The sequence below is a fragment of the Pagrus pagrus genome, assembly GCF_965226575.1.
Source record: "Pagrus pagrus genome assembly, chromosome: 13".
NCBI classification, from domain to species: Eukaryota; Metazoa; Chordata; class Actinopteri; order Spariformes; family Sparidae; genus Pagrus; species Pagrus pagrus.
The window spans coordinates 10870845-10892596 of NC_140197.1; the positions used below are offsets into that span (position 1 = coordinate 10870845).

A 21752-nucleotide genomic window follows, 5' to 3' on the forward strand; every position below is an offset into this window, starting at 1 on the left:
CTAAGGAGTTTGGAGGCCTGACCTTGCATCCCACAGGACTCAAAGGACCCAAGTCCAATCCAAGGTTGGGCTTCCATGGATCTGGCTGGTACCATCCCAAATTCTTGATCAGTATGGGATCTGGGAAAATTTGGGAGGCCCACCTTGCACTCCATAGGACACATGGGACCTGCCGTCAACGTCGTTGTGCCAGACACAACAGGACTGCCTCTGAGGACTTGTGTTCATGCCTTGATGGATCAGAGCAAAGTCCAATCCAAGGTTTGGCTTCGATGGATCTGCCTTGTTCTCCCCCGAATTCTCAATCAGATTGGGATCTTGGGAATTTGGAGGCCGGGTCTATGCCTTGACATCTTTGTCAGGTTTCTTGTGCCATTCTTCAAAAGTTTTTGTGGTGTGGCAGTGAGCATTGTCCCGCTGGGGAGGCCACTGCCATGGGGATTGCTGCTGCCATGAGGGGCTGTCTGAAACAGTGGGTGGTACGTGCCAAGTGGAATCCACATGAGTGCCAGGACCCAAGGTCTCACAACAGAACATTGCATTGTAACAAAAAAATCAGTGTTCACTCACTTCACGTGTTGGTCCTTTTAATGTTTTGGCTGATCTTTGTCATTTTAGTGGTATTGCAAAAGAAGATGTTGCCAGGCTGTCTGAAATATGGTGAGCCAGGATGCTGGCTTGCCACATGTTGAACATTTCTACATTAGCTCAAAGCCTGGACAACCTTCTCTCCTCAATCTGGGACATCTTAACTCGCATGTTTCCAATGCACGTCGTGTCCAATCAGCTACTATTTGACAAATGTTCAATGTGCTTTCCTAAAAGCAGGTGTGTCAATAAAAGAAAGAAATTCAAAACCAGTGCGGCGTTATTTGACCTGCAGCTCAAGGGGGGGTCTGCATTCACTCAAAGCAATCGTAGGCAGCAACAGGGAGCAAAGCTTCATATCATTTCTGTTGATTTTTTTTTTTACATTATTATTATTATTATTAAATCAAGAAAATGAATAGTATATACACTGAGTCCAATGGAGAATTAATCAGATGGGTTGTGGATAGCCGTGTCATTGCATAGAGGAGGGTGATTACATTCGGTCATTCCCAGTGAGGTGTTAATGACATGGTGGAGGGAGGGGACGGGCATGTGGAGAAAAATATTACAGTTAAGAGACCAATCTATTGAAAGATACTGTGTCCGTCTGTCTGTCTGTGTGTGTGTGTGCCTGTGTTGCTGTGTTGTGCACTGTAACATTACATAACAGCAGTAGCTTTCTAGGGCATCGCACTGCGTGGGCCTGTCACATTAAACTCATTCTGATAAGTAGAAATGCAATAACTTCAGAGTACATACTACTGCATCAAATGCCCATTTCAGGGGTGGGGGGGGTGGGAAAGGGGATCAGTTCAGTGATAGATGTTTGTACACAACTTACCGTTGCCGTAGAAACAGCGAGTGGTTACCGTGGAGACTGACAACAACACACAGAAGTCGTCAGGGAAACAGAAAAAATATAATAAATAAAGGAACAAATAATCCTAATAACAAAAGAAACCTAAATGTGCCCCTCCCCCGTCTGTTTGACCCATGTGAAATAAAAACCTGACAGCAGCAGTGTTAAAGCTCATAATATGAGAGAGAGAGGAGAGAGGAAGAAGAGGGAGAGAGGATGCTAGCTCTCGATGCTTAACGGAGCTCTGAGCATCATTACAACAATCAGAGGGTATTTGGTGCTCTAAAGGAGAATGGAGATATCCCCCCTAAAAACTATCCTACTGAATGTACAGCGAGGGACTGAAAATGCATCGAATTGGAACACCTCCAAGGAAAAGTCAGAAGAGCAGATACAAATACACACTGGCCTCCTCTAAAACAGCAAGGTTGGTTAAATGCTGTCTGGGTCTATTACAGTCAAAAGGACAAGTGGAGGTATTTTGGTTAGATTTTGCGAGAAATGACTCATCCTGTGTGGTGAAGTTAGACCACAACAGAAGAGTGTGGATTTGGAAACTGGGCACAGTGGGTATAATTTCCTGTTTAACCAGTCACCACAAAAAAACTAAAAAAATAAAATAACATACTGAAGGCTGTATGACGGTAAAGACAGAAAGAAAAAAAATCGGTGACAATAAGTGGAAACATAATAAGGCAGACAGAGATGATGGCAAAAAGGAACATTAAAGTTAGAAAAAGCTAGAGGTTATTTTCAAATGAAAATCAAACTGACAGAAAGACAAACTCGACTGGCAACAAGAGACTGAAGGGACGAGGAAGAGAGAGGAGGGAGCCGACACACACACAGAGACCGAGGGTTGGAAAGGGCAAAGTGCAAACTCTCTTTCCCCTTTTCTATCAACCTTTTCTACATTGTCACTCATGTACAAAGCAAACACACATGGATACTCAGACATTTCATTCGTTAATCTGCTCTGGGGCAAGTCATGCAGTAACAGAAAGTTTAGATAAAACAAAAGAGGATCAGTCAAATCCAAAGCCGGGGGGGGGGGGGGGTCATCTATGAAGCTGGAACACAAGGAGCTGGTAAGCCTTCACCTCAGGCCATCGCACATCCAACAACTCACAATCAAGTTCTTACAGATTCAACCTCTAACAATAAAATTATGCTGCTGAATCAAATCATGCAAAAGGTTGATCATTTTTATGGAAATGACCGATTTAAGGCCCAGGCCAAAGTGAGCTGAAGGCCGACTGTGTCCCATTGAGGAGTGTGTGTGGTTGGTGAGAGAGCACGCAGGCATGCATAACCACAGGCACCACTTCTTCTCATCCTTTTACACACATCCATGCAGTGGTGATGACACTCAATAGTTCCCCCTCCATCCCTAGCATGCAGAGCCGACACATTCATACACACACACCTCATCTATTCTGCTCTGTGCGTTCAAATGTCTGACTAAAACTCTGCGCTGCGGAGGAGCCGTCACTTCCCCGAACACTCCAGCCACACAGATCAAACACACACCCTTAAAGCAAGAGTTAATAGTGAATAGGAGCCTATAGGGTTTAGCGTGGTCTCTGTGCCACAGCAAGCAGACCACAAAGCTGCCCAGGGTGATGTAAAATGTCATTGTTTGGGGCTGATTAAATAGAAAAAATGAGTTCAGTGCAGTATCTTTATTTCATCTTGCATTCCCAGAGGTTGAACAATTAGCTATGATTGTTTTCTTTATAATAGCCAACATAGCCTACATCTTGACCTTTAAATATCAAAAGTGTGTTTCCTGCTTGTCTGCAATGTTGTGATATGTGTACATACATCACCACTGATTTGACTGTGAGTCTTTCTTTTTATAGTCCATAAACTGCATGCCCTGTTTGTTTTGTTGATGCTCTGATGTATTTTAGGAAGCCTTTCAACACCTTGGAATGTAGATGAAAAATCGCCTTTTGGCTAATTCTGGCATTATTACTCATATATAACCTTGTGTTCTATTAATTCGCACTGACCCTTCTTAAATAAACTCAACTAAACTAGGCACTGACTTCATGGTTTCCTGGTTCCAGCTTTGCGGCTGCACAAATGAGACCATGCTGGGGCCCTAATGCACTCCCCCGTACAGCCAGTAATTGCAGAATAAGAATGAAACATGTGACTGCACATATGTGACTAAATGGTTTGGAGAGATTTTCAATCAAGAGCTTTTTATGGTGTCCTACAGTTAAAGTAACACACGTCAGTGACAGTCATAATGTTACTTCCTGTGGCGGAGGGATGCTGCAAGTGAGGACTGATTAAGCACTTATGTTGGAGCACAGACACAGCCATGAGTGGGTCGAGATGCACTGAGGTGTGTATGTTTCTGAGTACACACTGTCACACCTATATATATAGGCCTATAGGACTCTATATATAGAAAGAATGGTGATGAGAGAGGATGACAGAGAAGCAGGTGGAGACAAAGTGAGTTGTAGTTGGGCCACTTACATCGATACATTGGAAGCGCACAGGAAATTGACTTCTTCAAAGCGCAGAGTTTTATTCCAGACAAAGACAAGTACAGTTACCTTTAAGCACAACAATACTCTTTCTATTTCATATGGGCTACATACATGCACACTATGGGCAGCTAAGCTATGAGAATAACCGCTAACCAACTCCCATTGGCATGCACCAAGAATAAGAAATGTCAGCACTCGAGTATCTTTATAAATCATTCAATCAACACTTAATCTGAAAACAAAGCTATTGAGCCTTTTTTGGAGCCAAACTATGAGGCACCCAGGTGCAACTGATTTCATGCTAACTGAACAAGTGAACAGGTCCCAACACCAAAACTGATTCAACAAATAGCCATACAGAATGAACATGCAAGAAAAAACATCCAGCTATCTGCAGTACGGCCTCAGTTCGGCTTTCCATAGTAACATACCACCCATGCACACTTAGGCTACATCAACTTAACTCATGCCAGTGGACAGCAGTGACACACACGATAATAGTTGTATATTTATGTATAACCATGGTATACAATAGGCCGATATTTCAGAGTTTCTGAATTATGAGGCAAATATGATGAATGCTAGAGTTAGTTTGCTGCCACCTTCATCTCTCATAGTTCAACAAACTCTGAAATGATATGACCAATTAAAGCAAGAGTAACACAGCAACATGTGCAAGAAAGGAGAACTGACAGAGAGCACTGCCTCAAATAGAAATGTCCGGCCCTTTCTCCTCGGTTGAAAGAATGTATAAACACAAATCCACGGTTTGTCCTGCGCCAGCCTTTTGTCTCTTCAAGCCCATGCACCATAAACAGACAGAAAGAGACACACTCTACAGATCCTCCAGTTGCTGGCCCACCATGCAGCTGACACTTGACTCGCTACAGCCCAACACCACTTAGAGTACAACAGAGTACATGCAAAGTGACAACTGAAAACAAAAGAGAAACTGCTCGCTGATTAATACAAAGTGACTAACGTCATGCAAAACTTGGAAGGAAAAACAGAGAATCAGGTTAAAGTAACACAGCTTGTTGACTGAACACAAGGGGGCAAGACTGATGCAGGGTAAATTGGCTCCATCAGTATCCATTCAGCTTGCTGATTGACTGAAGGTGGAGGTGGCGGAGGGAGTGTGTTGTACCAGTGGATGCAGGTGGCTGTCTTTCATTCTCGACCACACTGCAGCAGAACTGAGAGCACAGAACTAAAAAAAAAAAAAAAGGTTCGGCCAGCCTCATCCATCATGCAGGAGCTGACCGCACACACCCACACACGAACACACACCACAAAAGAAATCACCCCAGTAAGCCCATGCAGAAATCCTGGCTTACAGTGGTGTGGGTCAAGAGATCCAATATGGACGACTTTCTGATTGAAACCCTGATTAAAACAAAGGAGGAAAACTGCTTTCGCAAAAACTCAGCACATGCTTCAGTTAAAAAAAACAAATACTGAATCAAATCAAAATGAACAACCTGGACGCACATAGACTTTAACATACATCAAAACTCAAGTGCACAGATCTCTGGGAAGAATCCAGACTTCCATGAAGTGAACATGCGTCAGTGTTGCTGTGATTCCCAGCATGCTGCTGTTGCACCAGGAGCCATAAGCTTGTCACAACCACTTAGCTGCAGGACCGGGAGAGGGGAACGCAGAAGGATTTCTACTCTAGGGAAGAAAATAAGAGCATCTGACAGCAATCTGCCATGCATCATCCTTTCACTGTGCTCCCCTCGTGCCCTCCGGTGCCGACAACACAAACACCATTCCAATCGTTGCGGGAAAAGTTGTAACATCAGTGTGGCTACAAGTTGCGCATCAGTGAAAAACAAAAAAGGTGAAGAGGCAACAGCTTAATGTGACAAAAAAAATGCCGCAGAGGATAAGTACCCGGCATGCATTATGTAGTGTTCTTGCACCCCCAATCATTCCCACCACAAAAAAACAACTGAAAAAAAGGAGGAAAGAAGTCTTTTTATATTTAAAAATAAAAAAAAATAAAAAAACACATTGCAGAGGACCAGGGACCAGTGGGCTGCATTAGAGCATATCACTAAAGGGAGGATGGGAGCTAGCTAGCAGTCAGTGATCAAGCAGAATTATGATGGGAGTACAGAGAGAATACAGAAGAGAGAGAGAAAGAGAGAGAGAGCGAGAGAAAGAGAGGAAAATTACCTCAATCTTACGACCTTCCACCAATGTGCCGTGGAGCTTTTCCCTGGCTTTCTCTGCGTCTGCGCTGGTCTCAAATGTCACAAAGCCAAAACCCTGTGGCACACAGCAGAGGTTAAAGAGGTTGGCGGCAAGTGAGGGGCACATCACAAGGGATTGAGGAGATGGGAGAGACATTAGAGACATTTTCTCATAGATAATTGGAGTTTCATAACAATGATTCCCCATGTGGCATGCTGACACCACGTTATATACAGTAAGTGGCACATTTACAGAGAAATACTATGAAAAGTGGGAATTACTGTCAAGAGTGAGGATGTTCCAATACCAATTGTTCACCCTTCCGACACCCATTCAATATGTGAACTTTATGCATACTGTATATTAGGGTTATGATTCAGGTTATAGAACAGCTGTATACTGCTAACCCTGTATGGATGTGATATGATTGCTATTAGGCAACATATTATCTAGTTTGACAGTAAGTCATAACTAACATAGAAGACAAATATCAACAAATGTAACTTTGCTGATGTTTCACAAGTCACTTTCCATTTATGAATATTGGGTACTGCAATAAAAAATGTTAGGTTGCATTTAGTTGTATGGGACACCACTAGGAAATAGCAGGCTCCCGTTTCATGGCTTATAAATGGTTTTATATTTCTTACTTACATTTCCGATAATGGTATTGGTATCAAAACAACCCTGAAGAATGACAGTGTGGTTTCAGAGAATCAGATGTTTTCTGTGCACTTACCTTTGAACCCCTCTCATTGAAAATAATCTCTACATCCAGAATCTTTCCATATTGCTGCAAATAAATTGGAGGAAAAAAATTAGCAAACATATATATGCACAAAAAAAAATCAACAGTTAAGGTAAGATCTCAGTCTTTTAGGGCAGCATTACTGCAATGTCAGAGGTTTCTAGCATTGTGGGAGTTACAGCCGCTTTGCACTAGATGTCACTGTTATACAAAAGACAACATCCCACATTTAATTGTGCCTTTTTCCATCTCTTCGCCTTCAACTCTGCTCTGTCCCCTTTTTTCCTCCCTCACTTCGTCACTCATGCTAACACACTGACATACATAGAAGACAATTGCTCCCTCAAGCACCAAGAGAACACTCATGAGTGTCTTTCAATTGTGTTGCTTTGACTCTTTTGTTGGCCTCTAAATCCCACCCCTTGTGATTTGGCCCCGTCGTGGAGGTCCGTTGGTGTCTAGACTGATTTATTGATCCCGTTAAAAATGAGGCCCACAACATTGCCCGTCTCTTACCCCAAACATTTGCCTGAGGTCGGGGTCCCGGAAGCGGAAGGGGATGTTTGAGACGTGCAGGCGTTTGGGGGTCCCTTTGGCCTCTGAGGGGTCTCCCACGGAGCCTCCCCCTCCTGTGCCTCCTGTACCGCACTGTACACCAGCCTCCCCCTGGGATGTCTCCTCTGTCTTTCCCTGTGGTGACAGGGAAAAGAAGAAGGGGTGAGGAACGTAAGAGAGGGAGAGGTAAAGCTCATGAAGTGGCTTACTATAATAGCAAGTTTAAGCTCTACTTACCCTCTTCTTTTAGATTTTAGAAACAAAGCAATGTTTGTGAGTAGACAATGCAGAAAGATAACTGTGTGCAGTTTTAATATAATCATGAAAAGCATCTTAAATCAAGTATGATTTGTATTTATGTTTAAGGACAGGACTTCAATCTGCAGACATTTTTCAGCTCTCTGAGGATGTCTCAGTGCACATTTAGAGCATTTTGAGCTAAAAGCTAACATCAAAATGCTAAAATGCTGATGTTTGGAAGGTATAATATTTAACATGTTCACCATTAGGCCTGTAATGATAAGTAGTTTTTGATAGACGACATATTGTAACAGAAATAATTACGACAATACTGACATTTAAAGACCATTTTATGCCACTGGTATATTGATAATATAATAGCACAATGATGCAAGCATAGTCTCCAAGAGCTATGGACATTTAGTTCTTAATATTTACACACTGGAAATGGAATGGGGAAAATATTGAAAAATAATATTATTTAATAAATCATTAACAAAATAAAACCACATCACCAAGGACTAAATAAAATGTGGAAAAAACCCTCCATGTTGGCTAAACGTGATGCCATTCTTATGTTATGTATGTCCAGCTGAAGCAGACTGGGTATAATAAATGTTGTTGGTATTAAGTCGAACTGTATTGGACAACATTTTGACCTGATGATGGTGCGTTATTTGAGGTCTTCAACCTTTTTCAGGCCAAGAACACCTTGGCTGACAGAAAGATGGAGCAGGGACCTTCTGCTACATGAACTGTAAAAAATTCTGTTGCATGTTAAACTGGGCTTATAATAACAAGCAGGGTGGCTTACAGTGCTGTGTATAGACATGTCTACAGCAGTTGCAGCATGGTTGATGTTAGATGTGTAAGCCTCACCCTTTGCAATTTCTCCAGTGGTTTCTGAGGCGGAGGCTATGTCAGAGTAGTAAGCTGAATAGTGTGCAGCTATTGATAGGTGCTGCACAGTCATCGTACGATTAGTTTAGCTTGCGAACATGATTGCATTAGGAATCATGATGATCAATGTTGCATAAATGAAATGTCTTTTTAACAAATTTATCTTTGCTAATATATTGGATTCATATTTAAAGGGACACTATGTAGTTTTGGAGAAGAAACTCAAACTAGAATTTAAATTTTTACAGTATTAATGAAACTCATTACCTTTATTTTTTTCTATAACTGAATAAACAAGCTGCTCTCAGAGGAAAATAAGGCCCCCAGAACACTGTTTGAAGCTAGAATGATGGCAGAGTCTGCCACATATAAACAAAGTAAAACAGTATGAAACTGTGTTGTTTGGTCATGGAAATGAAGAGAGTTTGTTTGTTTTGTATGCTTAGGCATAAACAAAATCAGTCAATTAGATCTTTCTATTCTGATTAAAATGTCTTCCCCTAAAATACATAGTGCACTTTTAATGAGCATTTTCAGACATTTAATTTTGACCCCCTGTTGAAGGCCCAGATGCAATATGAAAAGCGAAGGGAGCAAGTAGTTGCAATTCATCCTGATGGGGGCATGACTGACTGTATCAAATGTCATGGCAATCTATGGGTACCCTTAATGTCTTTGCAAGATTTCATGGCATCCATTTAATAGATGTTCAGATATTTCACTATAAAACAAAAAATGTCGACCTGCTAGATTTAAAAGTCAAGGGGACCGCCAAAGTCATAAGGGTTCATCCTCCATAGGGCGATCCATCCAAAATGGCGGAGAGACCAACTGATTTATGATTGTTTTCAACAGTATGGCACTACAACTGCGGTTTATTTAATAAAAATAATATTACATTCTATTCAAAGCTTCAAAATATAAAGTACAAGAACAACAGAGGGGCCAGGGATATTTTTGCCAATGACTTCTTGCTGAAAAGACCCTTTTCACAGCAGACATTTTGACTTGTCTGGAATTTATAACATTAATGATGGCTGCCTTCCATTTAGGTGAGCGAGTCCCAGGGCTCTAGTACTGTGCATGCTCACTCACTGACATTGCTCCTGGGACACTTGTTATGCCATGCCATGTTATCACTATTGGTCTCACCTGTACTTTTCCTGCGTTAGCAAGTCAGAAAAGGGTCTATACCTCCACAACAAACAGATAACTCAAGTCTTTATAAACACGGGGCTCTTACATTGTTATTGTTGTTGGTGGTAGTGGTGGCGGCTCCGTTAGCACCAGCCCCTACCTCTGCTGCACCTTGGCCCCCAGCACCAAACATGGCCCCAGGGCCAAACTCTGTCCCTGGTAGCCCGTTTTGAGGAGGGGGTGGAGGCGGGAACGCTGAAAAGGGTGGGGCCACTAATCCCTCCTGTCCTCCTGTCGAATCCTGAGAGCCCTGCAGCACCGGGGGAAGGGAGGGAGAGGGAAGAAGAGAGGGAGACGAGTTAACATACGTAGTGAGCTGTAACATTCTGATGAAGGTAGAATGAGGGGATTACGATCCTGCCTATTATATTTCACTCTCTCTCTCTCTCTCTCTCTCTCTCTCTCTGCTTTACCACTCCCCCCCATATCTCTGACAGGCATGTGTTTTCAGTCAGCCGACCATGAAATATTTACTGCAAACACATCTATTATTAAGAGTCCGAAAATTCGATACACAGTCTGAGATGATTATGGGATGGACGGATGCACAAATAGATAAACATATACACACCATGATAACCATGACATGTTTACAGCTACGTTGTGCTGCATGGTGTGAAGACTTGTTTTTTTGGATTTCCTTTTTCACAGCCATCTATAATTCAGATCGACTGTATATCAGCTGGGACTTTGTTGCCTCGGGTTCTTTTTTATTCTGCCCTGTTACAACTCTATCAGCAGGAGGATCATCTACAGAAGCTTTATAGCTGTGCTGCTACCTTATCTTGTGTGTGTGTATGTGTGCGCGTGGTGACTCTGCAATATTGCTTGTTTCAATCCTTTCGCACACTCAAGGACATCTTGGACTAAGTTTCACAAAGTCCTTTCAGAGCAAAGATGGGGAGTAAAAAAAGGGAGACACCATGGATGGAAAGAAAAAGAAAGAAGAGTTCGGGGGTCAATGCTGATCCACATCAAGCCAGGCTGCATTACACTGCATCCAACACCATTAGCCACTGGTCTGGCCTCTGCCGTGGGCTGGATCTGGGCTGGGTGACGCCAAGAGACACTCGGTCTCCAGACAGCCTTTTTAATTAGACAGAGTATCTAAGATGCCGCAAAAGCAAACAAGCGCTCTCTCCCTCTCTCCTCCTCTAATCCTATAGCCTGGCTGCTCACTGCTCTTCTTCTGCAGTGTCGACCACATTGGCTGTAAAAACATCCAGCTGAGGCTAAAAAGGCCCATCTGCAAGACAGACAGACCCAAACAGATACAGAAGGCATCAAGAGGAGGCAGCGCGATCCAAAAGACAGGATGGAAAAAATCTGGGAGACTCGTCCGCTGCCACTCTCGTCTTTGTGGTGAGGCTGAATGTATGTTAGGAAAGAATGTGTGAAAGCTGATTGTGTTTTGCATCCGCGACGGGTTTCTGCCACCGCGTGATAAAAAAGGAGCTGTCATAACACCTGCTCAAAAACAGACGATAAGCCATTAAAATTCATCAGTTAGGCTTTACCATACCCAGGCTAGGATAAATCAAAGTGTTCTTGTTGGGGCATGTGAGCTCATAAACATGCAGTAGCCTGTATTCAGCCACTAAAGGGTGTGTCCTATAGGCCTAGGGCTGAGTCACACACATGCTTAAAGCGAGTCAAGAAGAGCTGCTCACTGACATATTTCATTAACAGGGATGCCACAAACACTGATAATCGAGGGTTTTTCCACTTCAGGGCGACAGAGGAGCAGCTCGTGGTTTATAAAAGCTTCTGTCTATTCTAATGCAGGGTTCCTGAGCTGAATAAAGCACTGCCAAGCCTGAACCGACTGGACCAGATGTCATTACACAATGCTCCCACATGATTAGTCATGAGAAAAGAAACACATTTTGAGGTGTTGTAATATTTAGACTCCTACTAGAGAGGTTTAAATGTCATGATTTTGCATACTGAGTAAACAACAATGAATTGATGAGCCAATTATAGCTGGGACGATTAATTGATTAGTTGTCAATTATCAAAACAAATTGCAAACTATTTTGATCAGAAAAAAATAAAGAAAAAAGTAAAAATTCAGTGATTCTCTGATTAATATTTTTTGGTATCTTTATTCCTTTCTGACAGTAAACTGAATATTCTCATATATTTCAGTTTCAGCTCTCACATAAGGGCTTCTTCAGGTCTAACTAACTGGAGCAATGTATAGCAACATTATGTAACTTTTCAACCTTAAACTAACAGCCTCAAAATCATGTTAACAGGGTGAATGGTGTCTCTGTCTCAGCCACTCCGCCCCATCACTTGTTTCTGCACAATGTAACTTCAGTGAGAGGGTAGGTTCACAGTGTTACATACATGTTTACTTCAACATACATTACATCTGACAAATTGTTACAGACCTGGGATTTGTATTTGGTGTTGCACTCAAACTGTGGGGGGCGCCAAATCTCACAAAATGCCCATTTCTACACGATATTCCTTTAAACCCAGTAGATCCAGACTTTTATTTGGATCTGCATCAAATTGTACTCACTCAGATACCAGCCATTAAAACACACCTGATGTTTTTTAAAAAAAGGTCCATCCATTATTCCCTAAGAAAATAACAACAATCTAATAAAAATAACATAAACACCCTATTTTGCAATTCAAAGAAAGTGACAAAAATGTCCCTGATCAGTTAATCCTGATCCGCACCAAAAGTTAATGGCGTCTATTCTGGGTCGAGATCCATCCTCCATCCAAGTTTTATCGAAATCCGTTCAGTAGTTTTTGTGTAATCCTGCTGACAAACTAACCCAACCAACAATAGGACACAAGTGAAAACATAACCTCCTTGGCAGAGGTAATAAACAGAAAGACAAATGAAAGCTGTCAGTGGATTAACATCAGCGTTGAGCACATTCACCCTTAAGACTACACAGGCATTCCTGACCCGCTGACTAAGGAGCAGCACTGCCCTACATGGCAGCATCATATAGTCAAAAGGAGAGGGGGAGAGAGGAAAAAAGAAATAATGGAAAAAGAAAAAGGAATGTTTAACAGGAGGGGGAAGGGGGTTATGGGAAATAATGACAGGCTCTATTAAAGTTGTGTCTGCTCTTAACTCAATTTGTTTCTTAACAGAATTTTGACATTGGGAGATGAAATACAGAATTGGCTGAATCTGCAATACATAAAAAAAACAAAACAACACGTAAAGCGAACGGAGCAAAGCTGAAAACGGACTGGATCAAGTATCAACCGACATGTTTTTTTAATCAACGATCTGATATCACAAATAAAAAAAGGACCATCTGGAGTTGGACCTATTCATCCATACTGTTTCACTCTCACCTCATGCACACACACACACATGCATGCAAACACACACACACACACACAAACACACAGCAGTTGTGTTACCTGAGACACCATATGTTTTTCCACAGACGGAGAGGATGAGGGGGAGGAGAGGCCTTTTCACGGCAAACCTTTCAAGCGTGCGTCTGACTGTGTCTGTCTGCTGACTTTAGCCTCTAACCACACAGACACACTCTGAATCGCCAAGTGGTGATGCTACTGAAACTCATCAATCATGCAAGTTTATAACACTTTGCCTATTGGAGCCATCTAGAAATACTCTTTACAGCTTCTTCTCCCTCTGCAATCCGTCTCTTTTCTTTTTCCTGTGCTTGGAGAAGTAAGTATGCCTGCGTTTACCCCCCCCTTCCTCCTCCTTTTTCTCCTTTTTCCTCTTCGTCCTTGCCTGCCACGCTTGATGAAAGCCAGAGGGAGAATTTTTTTTTCCCTTTTTAAAACCACCGGCACCCGCCCCTTAAGTCACAGAGCTCCTGCTGCACTGTAATGTCCATCAAAACGTAGGCCACAGCCCATTTCCTTATACGGCCGCCTCTGTGCACGAACTCCTGACTCTCCTTCCTGACTGTGGGCCAATCAGATTACACAATGGGTTTTCCTTAGAGACACACCATAGTTCACTGACTCAGACCCAGAGGTGACACTGATTCACAATATTTACAAGTTGAAGAGATTTTGAATTAAAATGATCAAGAAGAAAACAAATAATAGGTTGTGTATTCAGTGACAACAATGGCTTTCTAGTTCATTAACAGAATAACAAAGGGACAGCACCACATGCACGTCTGTTGTAATTTTTCTGGCTTCAAGTTACTAAATAACCACCAATAAAACTATAAAATCAATATCAAAATTAAAATTAAAATTAATAAAAACTGACTAAAAATTAAATATTGATCCATCTTTAATTAGGCTTGATTCAGTCAGTCACCGATTTATTTACCAGGGTAGAGGAACTGTCTACAATATTTCTACTGAAAGATGAAAAAGGCACACCTGGCCCAAATGCACCCAACCTCATCCAGAGGCTCGATGCCTCATGTGTCGGGGGCTTTTCTACCTCTCCAGCACCAGTGTGCTCACTGAATCCCATCCCAACGTCCAGGACTATATTTTTGTGTCCCTATCGGTCATATCCAATCACTGACTGACATTTACACTTAACATTTACCTGACCTTTATTCCAGACTGATTTACAGAGGATGCAGCAGCAGAATGCTATACAACCAAGAATCCATAAAACCAATACTAAAGACAACAAGGACCGATGGAAATATGCAAATAAAGACAGAGCAGAATTTGAATGTTGCAGCATGCTTGCTGCTGTTTTTCCAACAGCAGGACGAATTGCTTAGTACAGTCTTGCATTCTAAGCAGATGCCGCGAGATGGGGAATTTGTACATTGACAACTTTTGCTGAAGATGTTTATATATAAAAACCCAACGATATTGACTCCCTGCTGCAGTGTGCTAGGGTATGGTGTGCAGACAGATATGTTACAGTGCTGTTTGTCAGTGGGTAACCTGATACTGTACACATATAGGACGCTACTGCACCACATCTGTGCATCACTTCCAATGTGTCTGTATGTGTGTATGTATGTGTGCTTTGCAGTGAGGTAACATGTGGAGTGTTTTCACACCTCGGCCCACTGCATAAAGCCTCCGGCAGCGGCAGTTAGAGCAGCATTAGTGTTGGACAATATCATCACGGCTGTATGGGCAGAGGGAGAAGCCTGAGGTGGAGTGGTGTCACACAGTGCATTAGGCCACCGATACTGAGGACTGCGCACTTTGCTTTAGTGCTTAGTTGGTGGTAACAGGTGAGACTGTCTAATGTGAAGCAAATACCCATAAGCCCACAGGGTAAATATAAGGAAAATAAAACGAAACATGCCCCTGATTAAACTGAGTGTTGTTTTACAGTGCCTTGACAGCAAAACATACAAGCACCTGTCAGTTTGTTATAAGAGTGCATCCATTTCTCACATGTGTGCAGCTACACTCCCACTGACAGACATACACACACCCCGAGGGGAACAGACTTGGGTGTGGATCCCTTGCAAATTCCTTGAAGGCCTGTTGTCGTACGCTGGCTAACCAAGCAGTCTTGTGGAGATAATATGGGAGGTGGAAGAGTTAGGCGGCCTCAATACTCAGTACAGTATCAGTGATGCCACTCACTGCCTTGCAAACCGCTCGGCATAACAGCGGCTTGGCTTGACACCCTTCCTGATGGGCTCAGCTCTGAGCAGAGGGCTTAGAGGGATAATGTAACACCTCTGGACATCTACGAATGCATACAGACAGACGTGGGGATGAAGTGCGCTGAATGTGCACGCATATTTTCAGACAACCAGTCACGCTGTTGAACTGTGAAAAAATAGAAATGAAAATAAGCAGGCTCAATGCTTGTATGCCATCCTGCTGCAGTGCTGACGCTGACAAGACAATGACTAGAGGATCTTTTAGAATCAGCACCTCAGCGGACTCATTATGGGCTGCGCTCATTTGTCACTCTTAATATCATCAACGTGGAAATTCAAGCACTGTAGGTCTGGGTGATATCGCCAACATTACACAACAATTCACAATTTTAAAAAAAGGTGCAAAATGTAAAAATTTGGTTTGAAAGAATAGCTAGCTGCACCGCTAACTGAGATAACTTGCTAACGGCAGCTACAGCAAGCAGAAATTAGAGGTTACTCTGTTGATATGCGGCCCCTTATCTGTCTATTTGTCATGAGTATGAACTCAACAGGCAATTTCCTGAAAAATGCAGCAGGAGTAAAATGTCTGAAACAAATTTTTCAGGCCAACATCTGCAAAAAAATAACAGAAGACCTCCACCATGTACAGGCTGTCATGCAGATATTAATATCAAGGCTATGCCATTCAGACGTGGATGGTCGGTAGCAGATGCTTCAACAAAGCAGAGCACAGACATCCATTTTAATAAACAGTTTCTGCACAGAAGCAATTCTTCTGCTCCTGCCGTTTGTATTTGTTGACGTCAGCCTGATATCTGCAGACAGCTGTAAGCTAGCGTTAGCAACCTGGCACATAGGGGCAGACTGAAAAGTGCAAACTCTCATGGCTTGACCTCTGGTTACCAGAGAAGATGCCTCATCAGCATAAAGAAACTGGGAGAGTGGATCTGTACGAGTATGTTTTTAGACTATTACTATTAAGTCTGGCCAGAGTGAACTAGACACCCGGAGTCAAGAGACACCCTAAAAATGCTGTTAAACTGCGCACACCTGCTGAAGTTTATGGGACAGTCGTGACTCGAGACAGCCAATGTAGCTAGCTATCAACTACGATACATTTAGACTGAAAATAGCCTGTGGACGTTGTAATAACACAGTTTTGATGAACTAGAAATTATACATGTCTTGCAAAAACTAAAATTTGAACTTATCAAACTAGTTTGATGTATCAACAGCCTTAAATGGGTAGGATACGGTGTGTAACGTAATTAGGCGTAAATCGTTAAAGTTGCCACTAAGGTTTAACAGTAACTCTTATCCACAGTGTATATTGCAGTATAGAGGTGTGTCACCTACAGTCGAGAGCAGCACCATACATTTTACAGAGGACAGTGTGACTGGTGATGTGTCACCTTTAAAGTGCATTCCCACATGGAACTAACCGCCCACCCGCCCCCCCAACCCTGCTCTTACACCCTCCTGGTCACTACCGCCATCCTCCATTTGGCGTGACTCTCTTTGAAGAAGAATAATGTGTTTGGTTTACAGCTGCTCTAGCCTGCGGGGGGAGGAAACAGAGGAGGAAAGAGAGAGAGAGGAAAAAGGAGAAACACGGGAACAACAACCCACACCTCTACTTCACTATGTACAAGTAGAGGTTGTTGTAGCCTTTCAGACGTTGACCAAATAAAGAACAATATTCAACAAAGTTATGCCGCTGACTACCATTTGAATCTGATGTGTAAACACTGCAGTGACTTCCATTAGGTATACAGATCTCTTGAAGAAACATAAATATAAATTAGGCTTTGGCGTGATACTGTGATTTAAATGTGATGTGGTTGGATCAGGTCAGGTTTTAACGCTTCTGTTAGCAAAAGACAGGGCTTTTGCTGTGTATTCATTAATATTAAGTGTGTGTCTGAGTGCCTTGGGGGGGGGGGGTAAAGTACTGTAGCAACAACTGTTTTTCCTGTGTGTGTGTGTGTGTGTGTGTGTGTGTGTGTGTGTGTGTGTGTGTGTGTGTGTGTGTGTGTGTGTGTGTGTGTGTGTGTGTGTGCGTGCGTGCGTGCGTGCAGAAACAACTGTGTCTTGGCACCTGTCTCCCTCAATCCAGGGACAGAGGAAGTCTAAACTGCATGGACAGCTTGGATGACAACGTTGAATCGCTTGACAGAACCTCAGCCCCCACCCGCTGTGCACATGACGTGACATGACACACACACATGCACATGTATCTATGAAATATAACATGACGCTGTGTGCAGTCAGCATGGGGAGAGCATGCAATGTACATGCATGTCACTACAGGCGGACAGCCCAGCAGCGGCCGCTGCCTCATGCCTGCACGTAGCTCGCTGCCACCTCCCCCAATCCTGACACCCCCCTGAAGGCCCAAAGGAACCCAAGACCAGAGAGCGGGACGTGCTAGAACAGAGCCAGAGAACAGCTCTCATCCTCAGGCTGTCTCTCAGCTAAAGTAGCACAGACACGCCCACCATATGCTAAGAGCAGCCTAGCAAACATCAACTGTATAAACATTATATGCTACAGCAAGAGTGTTGCAATTCAGTAATCGGTGTGCGCACGTACAATTCAGCAATGCCTCTCTTTGTATTGTCTCCGCTCCAGCAACATGAGGACAAAATGTTGCATAATCAGTGAGGTAAGCCATTAGCATGATTTCTTAGAAAACAATTAAAGACACTTGAGCGCTAAGAGTTAAAAAAGTGAAAGGAGCAGAGCTGCAGAGACAAGCCCTGCTGTAAGCTTGATGCCCTGCCAACTATCTGACAAAGGCCTCACCTGGGCCAAGACACAGCCAACCAAAACAGGCCATGCCATTAACAGAAAACCAATTACAGCTTCATCTAGCCCAAAAGAACTAATGAAAATAAATCATTAACAATCTGTCTCAGTTTTCCTAGTTCTAATCATGCAGTACTCAACATGTGCGCCGAGTTGTTTATACAAAGAAGCTCTGCTCAAGCAGTGAACTTACCGGCAGCATTGCAGGGTAGTACAGCCCCATCATTGTCTGATCTAGAGGAACAACTGCTGCTGACCAGCTCTCCACTTTCCCGTTCCTTCTCCTCTCCCCTTCCCTCTGTGTCTCTATTCCTCCTCCTGTTCCTCCTCTCCTCTGTCTGCGCTCTAAGACCATGAGCCGACGATGGCTTCAGTCCACGTCTGTCTCACACATTCAAATTCTCCCTCGTTCACTCCCTCTTCCTCCTCCTTCCCTTCTTCGCCGGCGTCCCTTCTTCCACTTCTCCGGCACGCAAAGCCTCGTCTGCCTGTCACTCTCTTGCCTCTCTTTTTCCTCGTCTCCCCAGCCCCGCTAGCTCTGATCCCCCTTGGGCCTTTCTGTCTCTCTCCTACTGACAGCCTGAGTCTCTCTTCTTGCCTCCTTTCTCTCTCTTTCTCTTTGCTCTGCGTCTGTCATTCACACACTCGCGTTTACTCGTCCTGCTGCTCCCCCTTGCTTCCTCTTGTTCCCGCCCCTCTTTTAAAACTTTCCCTCCCTCTCTCAGCCTCAGTCCCTCCTATCCATCAAAGCATCCATCCTGCCATGTAGCCATCTAACCCTGTGTCTAGATGGTAGTCAGAAAGCTGCTGTTGCTGTCTCCTCAAACCCCCCTGGAGAGAGAAAAGGAAGAGGAAGGAAGAGGAAGATGCTGTCTTCTATCCACGCACTGGCAGCCTGAGAGTACAGAACACGAATGCGACCCCCACTGCATTGCAGCTTTTTTTGATGATTTATTTATTGCGTGGCAGCCTGTCAGCTCCAAAAAGCAGCGGTAGGTAGGCCAGTCGGTAGACAGCTAGGTAGCTAGCTGCGTGGGTAGGCTCCTAGATCACCACCATCTCTCTGCTGCAGCTGCCTTCATCACACAGATGGAAAGTCTCACAAAACTGAGGGAGCGCCAGCCCCAGTTCCAGTATCTAAACCCTCAACCTGAGCAGGAATCTGTATCACGCTGCATTGCGCCTTTTCCTTCTGGCTCAGGCTCAGTTCCCTCACTTCCCACCACTGTATTGTTAGGAGGCGCTTAATTTGCAGAGATGAGAGTGCAGTTCCTTGCACCGCATTTTCATATGGGAGGGACTGAACTCTGCGGAAAAAAAGCCCTGATGCCAGGCTTTCAGACATCTGCTGAGTCTGGCTAGAACTGGGTCCAGAGGGATGGAGGGATCGGAGGGAGGGCAAGATAAGTGATTGGAGGTGGCGTGGGGGGAAAAAAAGGGGCAAAAGAAGGGAGCTCGGCTGGAAAGGGGGGCAGAGACAGAGGGGCAGTGGGTGCGAGCAGGAGATAACGGGATAGAGAGATAAATGGATAAAGGGGTTGGGGGAAAAAAGCGAGGGATGACAGGATTAGGGCTGTAAGTGAGGAGGATGAGAGGATGAATAGGGGATGATCTGAGGATTAAGCACACAGACTGAACACAGTGATAAACACACACACGCAGTCTCACATAAACACATGCACATTATGTACACAAAGATGTGCTGTGATCATATTCCTGCTACTGCACCTTGGCTGACACACACACATACACACGCTCAAACAAAAAGGCTATATCCATCCCACAGTAATCAGCTAATTCAAACAAAGGCCACTCCTTCAAACAGCACCATCTACAGATAATCAATATCTCAGGCTCAACTTCTGTAGGAATGATTCAGAACAGTTTCAGAAGAATTGCAATTAACCATGAGAAGGTTATGACCTGCAGTTAGATCTGAATACAGTGCTGTTATCACTGAATGCTGAATGAAAAAGGCTTGGGTGTGTGTCCTTTTGTATGTTTGTGTGTGTGATGTTAACCCTGATCATTTCTGTGACCTAAACAGCAGGAGACTGACACGTACGGCCCTGCGGGTCACACACAAACGCACACATTTACCCCTCACAGTGCACAGCAGCAGGGACCCACAGGAGCCTGTCACCGTTTAACACACTCATATTGACACAAGGAGGCCTACAGGCAGTTTAAACATGCATACATAACATCAGACAGGAGGCATTACCAAGACAAATGTACTGCAGCGATGAACAAGCCAATCCGGCTAAGCTTGGCTTGGCTGGCTCCATTTGCATGATAACCAGCAGCTAGTGCGGTGGAGACTCCGAACATGTGCGCTCAAGGGCAGAATAACTAAGCGGGGGACGGGTTTTAAATCATTTATTAAACAAACGCAGCGGTGTGCGTTAGCTCTGGATTTAACAAGGCAAGTTCAGATGTACCGCAGATCAAAAGTGTCCTCTGCCCAGGTGTTTGTCTTACAAGCTGATAAACCTGGGCAGGCAAGGGCCGAAAGTAAGTCTGCTCTGACTGTGCAGCTGACTATTGTATGAATCTGTGCCCTGCAGGCAAGCCAGCTTAAATAACTTGCTTCCATTTCTGTTTCACCTCTGCTCCACTTCTTTGTCTCATCCCATCAATCCTTTTTCTGCCTGCGATCTCTCTCACAATCTTTATTTGTCGTTGTCAGGTCAAAACAGAAATAAGAAAGCGATGGAAAATCTGCATAAAATTAACTTTGAAACCAGAAAGCCAAATTCTCACATACTCAGAGAGCTGTGTTCTCGAAAAAGGAGATACCAAGGGTAGAGCAGGAGAGTAACATAGAGGAGAGAAAAAAAAGAATACATGAGAGGGGGTGAGGCCTATGAGGATCTCCCATGTTGTGATGTGGGGTGAGGGAGGAAGGGAAGGAGGGAGGCTGGGGTCGGACAGGCTCGCAGACCAACACTCCCCTCCTGTGGCACTGCCAGAGAGCTGCACATCCTAAACACGAGCTGGAGATGCACACGTGCACGCACACAAAGGTGCATGTACGCAAGCCTCTCAGATGGAGAGGCATTTCTCTCAAATGGGGCTTGTGCACGCAGATACACACACACATCCACACGCACACCAGTACTGAGCTGGTTTGAGCCGCTCAATGTGCTCTTCTGCTTGGAGGTAGATAAGAAAATAGTCAGCTACCCTGCCGCTACGCTGCACACATAAGGCACTCATTACTGAGAGCAATATGCATGGAGAGACACTTAGAATGAGAAAAAGGTAGAGAGAGCGAGAGAGGCAGAAAAAGAGAGAAAGTGTGAGAGGATGGGAGAGAATGGTTTTGTGGAACAGTGGAGTGTGCAGAGCTCAGTTTAAAGATCGTGATGGCACAATTTCTGTCTACGTTCTGAGGGTCAAGCTTTTGAAAGAGAAGCTCAATCACTACCAGTTCCCCTTTCATCAATTCTTCTAACTGCCATCATTTATAGGCTACCATAAGCTGCTGAGGAAAAATGAGAGAGCCCCTGCAGAACCTCATAATTGTCTCGATAATGATGCCGTAGTGCAACAGAGCCCATCCTGCTGTAGGGCTG

General features: G+C 43.8%; 1 protein-coding gene and 1 long non-coding RNA gene across 4 annotated transcripts in view; one reads left to right on the plus strand and one right to left on the minus strand.

The window, feature by feature from the left end:
* Positions 1-21752, minus strand: part of LOC311268591 (RNA binding protein fox-1 homolog 2-like) — a 50051-nt gene that overhangs the window by 13973 nt on the left and 14326 nt on the right. For 2 of the 3 annotated variants that reach the window (XM_084372299.1, XM_084372298.1), the window contains exons 3-6: positions 9846-10049; positions 7424-7597; positions 6899-6952; positions 6142-6234 (exon numbers count right to left, since the gene is read on the minus strand). In XM_084372299.1, coding sequence (XP_084228425.1) covers positions 6142-6234; positions 6899-6952; positions 7424-7597; positions 9846-10049 — 525 coding nt within the window. Of the gene's footprint in view, positions 1-6141; positions 6235-6898; positions 6953-7423; positions 7598-9845; positions 10050-18367; positions 19067-21752 lie in introns of those variants that run through there. The other variant, XM_084372300.1, reaches the window with a different exon arrangement.
* LOC311268593 lies at positions 11103-11872 on the plus strand. Its single transcript, XR_014623983.1, has 2 exons — positions 11103-11161; positions 11585-11872. It is a non-coding gene; the product is annotated as an uncharacterized lncRNA (long non-coding RNA).